Source organism: Glandiceps talaboti, chromosome 4 (assembly GCF_964340395.1).
Source record: "Glandiceps talaboti chromosome 4, keGlaTala1.1, whole genome shotgun sequence".
Taxonomy (NCBI): domain Eukaryota; kingdom Metazoa; phylum Hemichordata; class Enteropneusta; family Spengelidae; genus Glandiceps; species Glandiceps talaboti.
Genome location: NC_135552.1, coordinates 7,415,240 through 7,425,934, shown reverse-complemented (window position 1 = coordinate 7,425,934; position 10,695 = coordinate 7,415,240). Strand labels below are relative to the sequence as shown.

The following is a 10,695-nucleotide window of genomic DNA, read 5'->3' as shown; positions in this document are numbered from 1 at the left end:
CAACTACTGTGAAAGATACGACATTTGGCCAGAAAAAATGAAAAAGCTGTTCAACCTACCCATATATTTTTTTTCCGGTGATGGGCAATAAATCCTCATGCGGGCTTCGCATTTTTTTCAAAATTAAGGATATTTCTTTATATTTTCTGAATAGTACATGTAACAATATACATTTGAGTCTATTCCAAATAATATAATATCTTATAATTTTTATTAAATATCCAATGTGCACTAAAAAGAATTGAACAAAAGTTTACGACCATTGGGCCATCAAAAGTCTGAAAGTCTTGAAATGTTTTGCTCTTTATTCGGGATTTTTTGGAACCAAATTAAACTTCAGGAGAAGTCATTTACCATGTGCACATCCGCATAATATCTTTCAGCTTTGCCACAACAAAATACACTTCCAAATAATATGCAATGCATAGCATAATTGTTTCAATTCTGGTATTTTATTATGTCTATGGTTTGATATTTTATGCTTCTAAATGGCCTCCTACACTGTCTTATTTTCAATTTTGTTAACCTTTGGAGTTGTCTCCTTCCAATGCACCATTGTACCATATGATTTTATATCTCCACTGTAGTGTAGGTGACAGAAGGGGTGGCTAAAGCTTGAGTTTCATTTGGCGGGGCTTAACATTTTTTTGAGAAGAGAGGGTGAGAGGAACTACACCATTTGTTTAATCTAAATTGTGTACATTTCCTAACTGTAGTTATGCAGAAAAATTGCATGAGATAGTATCAAGATGACTGAATAAGTTCTATCTAAGCTCGACCTGAAATATTTTGCTATCATTATACATTGTACATGGTTTGTTTTATCCTTGTCAAGCATTGTGAACAAATGAAATCGACCTACGTACCCAATGTGATGGGTGAGGTTACCCGTTGACCAGCATTTTTAAAATTTTTTCTGACCTTACATATGATATTTAATGATTGCGTATGCTAAATTATATATTATGTAAATTGCATGCAAATTTATGTAAATTCGCACTTTTCTACATTTTAAATGCAAGATTGCACAAGACAAAATTCTGCCCCCCTTGGCAATTTGGTCAGGCCACGGCCCTGAATATCACTTCATTTCAGAGTACGGTCACGTTGATTTTTTTGTTAATATAATAGCTTGACAAAAACTTCCTGGCGAAGTGACATACATTTTTGTATGACAACTATGTGGATGTTGTTTACTAATAATTTTATCTTATTTATATGTCATGTGACATATGTGACAAAACATATCATGTAAATGCTCGGTTGTTTAACAATCAATGGCCAATGTTTCATATGTATTGCAGTTTGGTTTTAAAGTTTTAAGTTCCGTTATGGTAATCTTCATAGATCGTAGTTTATAAAAGAAGTTAATCTACTTTTGTCTACGTATACTGTTCAGTATGAAGGGATTAATGCACATGGTATACTTTCTATTTTGGACACTACATGTTATCGGCACTACAAATCACCACATCTCATCAGATTCCAGTTTCTATTATACACAATAGATATGAGCACCTAAAGTTTTTTAACATACCAGTGACTTTTCTATATCTGCAATGATGATAGTAATGCTACTATGTTACGGACACTACATGGCGAATAGCTATGTGTCATGCGAACTCATTTAAAACTTAAATTAACTTTAGCTTCTCGAAGCTTCGAAATATTACCTTAAAGGCAACGAATAACCTAAAAATTGCCTTAATACAGCCAACAAAAACCTCCAAATATGTTAGGGGAGACCCACAAGGACGTAGTCACCCCCAGATGTCACTCATGGAGTCAACCAACAATCAGATGCACCAATCTTTTCCTATGACAGTCATAATGGTATTAAACATTTCTTAAACATAGGCTATGAATAATGGTCATTTGCTATTTTTAGATGATGCTGTCTTCTAAAGATGTCAAAGTATTACTATGATAGTCTAAATATTGCCTCATGTTTTAGAATTAAGTGATGGGAGGGATGTCAGCCTGTCTTCGGTTTTTAATACATGGAGGAGTCAGTGCCTTTTCAATGACCCAATGGAAAAATCCATCGACCCCCCCCCCGACCTCAGAAACTAACCAGTCCCTTTAATAGTTTCATTTCTCGTGCCATTTGGATTCAGCTCTCTCTTCATCCAATCAAATTCAGTTGCAGCCAACCGGCAGATTTTTGATTTTCATTCATTTTGTGTGACAGTTGTTTCAGACGAACAATGATGTTTTTAATAGACTCGTCCGAAACCCCCCCCCCCCGAAACAATTGTGGAGAGGGTCAGTGGGTGTTTAACTGTTCTTATGTGTCCTTCCACTGGTGATGAACGATGTCTGCCCTCCCCCCTCCCTCCCACTGGGTTTCAACTTGCCCGCCAGCCCACTGTCCACGCAAAAGTGATTTACCCACTCCCCACCAGGAAAACGTTTGTGCTATCCACTATACCAACAATTCGTTTTGACATACACAATGTGCACTACTCTCCCAGAATTCCCTATTCCCCCCCCCCCCTCACTCTCAGGACTACCACGCCGAAATTCTCCTTTATTTGCTTCCCTCCCGCTACTGCCAATCGACAAAATGGTCCGTCAACTGAAACATTTGCGTAAGAACGGTTTTTTTTTCAAGAACACCTTCGTTGAATGCACCTGTAGATTAATTAATCCTTTGTTTCTAACTACCAATTGTGCCAACTGGATTCGCCTCTCTCTCTTCGAATTATCAGATTCCTCCTTTGTTTCCAACTACAGATCGTACCAAATGTGCGCCAAGCTTAAGCAAGTCCAATAGAGCTGTAGACATGGTGATCATTAAGGCGACAGTACCTTCATTGTGCACTTTATACTTTCAGCAATAAAGGTACTACCGGTAACCTAACAGATTTATGACTCGTCCCTGGAATTGCCGTGACTTACATAATGCATGAATTGCAATGTTCCACACAGCTCATGCGTTAAGTTGCAAGCTCACATAAATTCAAATTATTTATTTTTTCCCATCAGATGTACAGCCATTACAGATTGGAAGAATAGTTTTATATTGTCTTTTTCACTTGATGTCATTTTCCGCATCCACTATTTCTCGTGAGACTTCACAATTTTCGCGATTTTATTATCATTTGTCTCGAATACGAAAAAAAGATTTAGGGTCGGCGTGAAAAACTAGGTGGGGTCGGGTAACCGGAACCAAACAACTTTTTTTCTTTGGCCTTATTCTAAATGTGAAAATATTATCAATGGCTTGACACTTGATAGTATACCTTACATAGGGAGGCCATAGGCCTTGTGGGTGAAATTGAACAAAATGCATTTTTTATGTGTTATCCCAATAAAGGACAATTACCTTCACACATAATATACTTTTTTTTTGTATTATTATATTTTAATATCTATGAGAAATTTCACCGCTGTAGATTGTTCACAAAATAAAGAAATTTGCATCCGAAATATGGAGATTTCTTAATATTTTGTAAATTTTGGAAACAGCCATTTTTGAAAAGTTTCAGTTTTGATGGCAACATGAATTCGAAAATCATTTTCCTTAAACTCTAACATTATATTTTATTTAACAGCAAAGTTACAGGTAAGTCAATATCTGTTTCAGATTTGGTAACATAGTGTCATATTTGTCATTTTAAAATCATAAAAACTAAATTTGACAGTTTCAAGTGTCATTTAAAACAATATTTTTTAAATTTTCCCCAAGGAATTGGGTAATCACAATATTTAAATTTGGGGGCTGTCTCCTGAAAAAATGAACATTTTTGAAGAAAAAATTACAAAACAAATCCTTAGATTCAAACTATCCCATGATTACAATAATTTTATGCAAATTAGGTAAATCAACAAACACATTTTTGCCAAAAAGGTAACACGTTTGTGGGTTACCACATGCTTAAAATCAAGAAATTTTGTCATACTTACAATTGAAAAAATATATAATACACAATGTAACTTAAATGTGACTTTCTTGATTCAGATAATCAGCTGGAAAAAGTTCCAAATTAGAAAATTATTGTATTGGTGTTTGTAATTTCTTTCCTCCAGTAATGGAAAACTGAACATGGGATTTGTCATGTAAACAAATTTAAAATACATTTACTTATCATTCAATAGTTAGCCAGTTGACACCTGGAATTCAAAGGAAGGGGTCCTAAATTACCAAAAATATGTTAATGAGGTCAAAGGTCAGTCACTTGACAAAATTAAGTATTCAAAATGGCATCCTATGTACACACACATTTCCTTACAATTTCCAATGACTTCTTGAAATCTCAAATACTACTCTTTTAAAGTCTCTAAATATATAACCAATTTGAAAGTCTTAGCATTCAATATATGCATAACACCACTATTTGAAAGTGTTATGTGTAATATGTAAAACCACTGGACTTGACACAACCTCAGTGTCTTAAAATTCTAATCTTATGAAACTCTTCTTATATAAAATCACTTTGGAACTCTCAATATGTAAGATCATACTTTGAAACTCTCAGGATTTTTGAAAGAGTCTTAGAATTTAAAACCAATTTTTTGAAAATGTTGATTTGTAAAACCAGGCTCAAAACTCTTAATATGTGAAACCACTCTTTTGAACTCTCAGGATTTCACCCAACTTTGTGAGTGTCTTAGAATTAAAAAACAATCTTTGAAAGTGTCAGTATGTAAAAAGCACTCTGTGTAAAACATTGGATATGACACAACTTTGTGAGTGTCTTAAAATTAAAAAACAATCTTTGAAAGTGTTAGTATGTAAAAAGCACATTTTAAAGTGGCCATATGGATGAGAATTTGGTATTTATTTTGGATTTTTATTTGATAAAACAGCTTCACTATGTTTTTCTACTTGAAGAAATAATGTGAAATAACATATACCAAGTCCGTGTTCATAACTCAATACATTGCAAAAAGATGCAAAAAGTGTGAAAAGTTTGTTATTGTTTCTAAAAGTACTTTCGGGGGGCAAAAGGCCAGGGGAAAGTGAGGGGGCAACGGGCCAGGGGGAAACAGGCGGGCGGGGGGGGGGGGGGGCAAAATACCGGGAGGCTTCCGCACTGAGGCCTACTATGTCGCATTTGCATACGTAAAAGACCCTCTTCTGTTATCAACGTACCTATCAACCGTCTTTACGTATGCAAATACTTGTACATAAGCATTCGGGAATAAAAGCATATAAAGCACACATCGCGTTAGCGTTCATGTCATTTTCTTCCTCTTTGTTGGTGGAAAAAATAAAGAACGACTTTCAAAAAATATTTCAACCAAATGATGGAACATACCATGAAGGTTCATAATGAGTTAAAAATTAAAATGACCAAAATTCGCCAACGAATCTCAATCGATGAAAGCGTCTGTAAAATCTGTCATTTCAAATACTGTCGTTTTCATAAAATTTTGTATTGTAAAGTATCTCATCTCTGAGAAGTAGTTGACCACTGCATATAATCCCCCGGAAATGGATATCCGAATAACGTAAAGTCTGGTTTGTATATATTATACAATTTTAGAATATTTTCTTTAGATATACTAGAGTAATATCGACGAAGTAAGTCAGTATCAGAACTGTTGGTGACATGCGTATCGAATGCAGGATATGAAACTTTGTCAGCGACTCCTGCCCGCTTCAGAACGTAGAGGGCGTCTTCTTGAAGATTCTCAAACTTGCCTATGACATCATAGTTTACGTCACACGCAGAGCAAATTTGATACATTGGTTTCCAGTGGATCTCAACCTCTGATGTACCTGCCGAGTCTATGATATATTGAACAAACTCGTGGAATTGTACATGCTGACAGAGTTTAGCTACTTGCGCTGTTGACATCTTATTTGCCCCTGTCCGATATCGCCGAATGATCTTTGTTCCATAATTCTGAAGGAAGTATACATTCCATCTATCTGTTAATTCAAATTTGTTTCTGAATGCTGACAATAAACGTTTGAAGGGATGGCGAACAAAAATGAATTTGAGATAGTTCTCCAAACGTTTCTTTTGGTAAGTTCTATTCAGTTTTCTTAGATGTGGGTAAACATTACCTTTACTATAGCCAAAATGAATTTTACTGTGGTGGATATTATTAACCTTTGCAACACCCAGTAGAACTAACCAAACCTTGAGCCAGTTTGTGCAGCCTACTTTAGGTAATACACAGTAGATAAGTTTGGAATTGTCTTCATACAGTAAATTTTCACAAATGTTGGAATTATTCTGGTGTGCCTTAAAGCTTCTTCTTGTATCATTACATCCATCTCTATAAACATCTATACGATGCTGGTAAACATCCTACAAAAGAATAGAGAAATAAATGCTAGACAACATAATATCAGGGACGTATACACTGTTTATACGTCCCTGATATGTGTGTATATATATATATATATATATATATATATATATATATATATATATATATATATATATATATATATATATATGTGTGTGTGTGTGTGTGTGTGTGTGCGCGCGTGCGTATGTGTATGTGCGCGTGCGTGCGCGCGTGCGTGTGTGTGTGTGTGAACGTACGTTTACAAAACTAAAGTCTCAATAGGGATAGGTAATCATGTGACATGGATTGATTAATTTATCCGGTAATGTGACCAGGTGAAGTGGGGAGGTCTTGAGATTAAGACAATGAAATTGACAAGTCTTTGTATGCATAATGCAAGATTAGGATAACAAGGAATAATTCGGAAATAATGACAAAATACTCCTATCAATATTGAATATATTAAGAAATATATCAAAATGACTTTAAAAAAAATGATCATATGCCTATAAGAAAAACACTTCATTCCAATGCGCATACTATGTACTGCCTTTTATTTATTTTTTTAATGACTTCAATATTCCGTATATATCAAACTGATAGAAGCTGTAATATTAGACAATGTTTCTTATGATCAGATATAACGTTCGAAATTGAGCTTTTACAGATATATTAGGGTGGTACCGTTTTCTATGCATACATGAAAACCGTGTTTTGTAAAAATGTTCACATCTGAATTCTTTTATTTATTTATTTATTTATTTTTAATTTTTATTTATTTTTTGATATTTCTTAATTCTTTTTATTTGGGGGGGGGGGGGGTTGTGGGGTACTTCACACTTTTGATCCTGGGAAGGAGTACTTTAAGAAAATATGGTTGAAACAAAATTGTTGCTGGGTCCAAATCCTCAAGTCCCCTCCCCCAGAAATCAAATGGTTTACCCCTTATTATATAGTGTTTGTGTGTGTACATTAAAAAAAAACATTTACCTTTGTCTTTGTGGCGTATCCTGTCGAGTTCTCTCGAACTTCTTTTCTCTGTGAGAGCTGGAACCATCCGGTTGTATTCTTGAACTCTAATATAATTATACCAAAAAGAAATACAAGTCATCGTTACGTCACGTCCGGTTTACACATGCCTCTGTTACTTCCCCATATATTGTAACGTCATAATGCATAATTAAGTAGATATTACTTATATTACTAGTTTGCTTACAAATCGTTTCAATCAATAAAACATTGTAGGGTTTTCTCTCGATTTATTGAGTTGCAAACGTGGACTTCATTGATGTTATTTCATATTGTGGTGACATTTCAGTAGAAAAAACATAGTAAAGTTGTTTTATTATAAACAAATATCCTTATCCATCTGAAGTATCTTCCTATTTTACCTATAAACGGGGAACAAAAGCGATACTGATTTTGTCAAAATGGAATTAGTTTATGTCTCATGATTCTTGAAAAGTCACTTTCAATTAATTTCTCAACTTCTCTAAAAATTAAAGATAAAAAAATTACCCAAATTAAATTAGCCATGAACCAGCTTCTGTACACTGGGGTAGGGCATTCTGGTATTGGCACCCAATAACCAATACTTATGTCACCTAGAGTATATTCTCTGTATATTCTCACAGGGGCTTGAAATTGGACATATTTGTTTACAAATATTTATTTTTTGTTTATTGTTCACTTTACATTTTAAAAAACTTTGCTTATCTTTTCACTACAAAGTGCCATGTAATACAGTAATGATTTGAAAGAGTGATGTTGGTTTTTTAGGTAAATTTTAACTCTTCCTTTGTTGGCTTAACTGCGATTGCCTTTAGTTCAACTGAGCGCCCTCAACCGGTGATCTTTTCTGGTCCCCTCTTTAATTAAATACCCCGAAAATAGACATGGTAAGCATAGTAAAGCTGGTTTATATAAAACCAACAAGAGAATATTTAAATTTGATTTAGAAAAAATAACACAACACCAGCTTTTCAAATCATTACTTTATTAGATAGTACCTTGTAGGGAAAAGACATTTATTAAAGCAAAAAAAAAAATAGTAAAAGTAAACAATAAACAAATAAATATTTGTGAATAAATAAGGCCAATTTCAAGCCCTGTGATCTAATGTTAGTAACCAGTTAGGTAGAAACAATAAATGGATCAGCTTTGGTAATCGGGGTGTCAATCCAATAATTCCCTGCCCAAGTGTACAAGTAGAGGTCAGTTTATGGCTAATTGGAATAGTTTTATGTTTCTTATTTTAGAAAGGTCACATGATTTAGAGTAGTGGTGAAAGTGAATTTTCACGACCATCTTAGACATCAACCAAACACAGATAGGACAAAACCAAGTGAGTCATACACAATGAATCGAACCCTCCTTTATGACGGTGTTCGTTCATGTATCGGTCTATCCATGGCCATCTATTACTATCATCTCATATTAGTTCAGGGCAAACACATGACCACTTCTCAGTACCAAAAATAGAATATTACTGTCTCAGTACATCATAAAAACAACGAACATTTGATTTCTTGGTCCACAATATAACGGGTACCGAGAAATGGTTGACTACAATAGAAGCCAATTAAATCTGCAACACAACAACGTCTGACTCGACAACAATTTCACAAAATATTACCATATTTGATAATTTAGCACAATAGAAATGTCACAAAAACATTGCTACATTTACTTGAAACATGTGACTATAATTGTGTGTGTGTGTTCTTTCTTATTTCTTCGACACCTATGGTCTCTGTATTTCATAAACACTCGGCTTTTTTGACAATGACTCTAAAATCGATAAATATCACCCAACAGTACTGAATGATAATGTGGGTCGTATCTTGCCCGAGGAAGCAGTGGCTATACGTACACATGTATTTGATTGGTATATGCAGACTCCTTTCTCATTCAGCGATCCAAAAAACTGCAGCCAGTAAACCACTTGCGATCAAGTTGGCACCGATTTAAATTTCTCCATGGATTGTAAATAATGTAAAGCTGTAAATAAATAAGCTTAATTCTCTCCTTTATAAAAGATAATTATTTTTTAACTTGATCAATTTTTTGTACAGTTCAAAAAACAAAATTTTTAGACAATTATATGACATTTTCATGGGTCAGTGAACGAGGGTCCACTATCCCATTATTTGAATATTTGAATGCATCGTTCGTCAGCCTGAGAGCAGTTGGATATCTGACTGAGTCATACCTACGAAAGCTTAGTGCTTAAGTCAGAGCCTCGTTACAAATCATTTATCAACTCACTTGTTGCTATGTGTGTTTGTAAATTGCCAACATAGATAAACTGTACAATTATCGATAGTAATAGCAAGGCACCAATCAAGTACATCGTTTTCGGCTGCGTCATCGTAAACCTGAGAGGAAAAAACGGTCTGGGTCAATATCATATTTAGTGAAAGATTGTTATTATTAATTATTATTATTATTATTATTATTATTATTATTATTATTATTATTATTATTATTATTATTACAAGTTAAGGGGTTTTAATAGTACATAATAATAAAAATGTCTGCACAATTTTTTTTTTAGAGGAATGGTGCTTTCAATAAAATATATCCGTGTGAGCTTATAGAATATATTTATTTTAAAGGGATCATAAGATGTGGACATTTTTCCTTTATAAAGCTCAAAAGCTCAAAATGAATAATAAACAGAAAACATGAAATATTTTTAAAAAAGTATGTGAGTGTGTGTGTGTGTGTGTGTTTGTTTGTGTGTGTGTGTGGGGGGGGGGGCTGGTGCCTGACCTGAGTTTGTCCAGACGCTTGACAAATCCACTGCGCAAAGTTATGCGCATAGTTGTACAATGGTTCATCTATTGTCTACATAGGGTTGGACAAAAGTAAGCTCTTCGGATGTATATGACTAAAGCGATTGTCAAAAGTTAGTGTACAACAATAGAGCAAGAAAATATAAACATTCTCACCATAATAACACATAGATATACTTCATTTTCATCAATTAAAATACGTGTTCATCTCTTTTCCAAAACCAAAACGAAAGAGTTATTTTCGTCCCTCTAAAATCAAGCTGTCATTTATTGGCAAAAACACCTTCAGTTTTATTAAAAGTCTGGCCGTAATTTTGAGAGTCTGGCGTTTATACTTTTCTCAAGGAAGGATAAGATGCTAACTCGGCGATGGTGTCGTGCACCAAGAAATCTGTGCATGCACTCGTACTTTCCATGGCCACTGAACTGACCCCCTGCAAGATTACCACTGTAAGCGACTTGTAACTAACAGCACAAGCGGGGAGGACACGTTTCCTAGCAATGCAAAATATGAGAAAAAACGATATTTTCTACACCACAGAAACTCCATATTCAATAGAGGACAGTACTTTCCCTATGGATACTTTTTATTGACAAATTTGATTGTTTAGCTTACATTTTGCTCACTTCTGCATTCAACGGGATTAGC

The 10,695-nt window shown here is 34.4% G+C and overlaps 1 protein-coding gene across 1 annotated transcript; it reads right to left on the bottom strand.

The window, feature by feature from the left end:
- Window positions 1–3,439: 3,439 nt before the first annotated feature.
- On the bottom strand, window positions 3,440–10,073 carry LOC144434096 (carbohydrate sulfotransferase 11-like). The gene is made up of 4 exons (XM_078122552.1): window positions 10,024–10,073; window positions 9,517–9,626; window positions 7,240–7,325; window positions 3,440–6,266 (listed from the first exon to the last, which is right to left on the bottom strand). The coding sequence occupies exons 1-4, from the start codon at window positions 10,071–10,073 to the stop codon at window positions 5,397–5,399; spliced, it is 1,116 nt and encodes a 371-aa protein (XP_077978678.1). The 3' UTR covers window positions 3,440–5,396.
- Between the last annotated feature and the right edge of the window lie 622 nt (window positions 10,074–10,695).

Excerpts from the sequence above, each read along its gene's own strand:
- LOC144434096 (XM_078122552.1), bottom strand. The coding sequence starts at position 10,073 with ATGCGCATAACTTTGCGCAGTGGATTTGTCAAGCGTCTGGACAAACTC. Across the intron at positions 9,627-10,023 it reads AAGCGTCTGGACAAACTCAG|GTTTACGATGACGCAGCCGA; the intron begins GTCAGGCACCAG and ends TTTTCCTCTCAG. Across the intron at positions 7,326-9,516 it reads ACAAACACACATAGCAACAA|AGTTCAAGAATACAACCGGA; the intron begins GTGAGTTGATAA and ends TAATTATATTAG.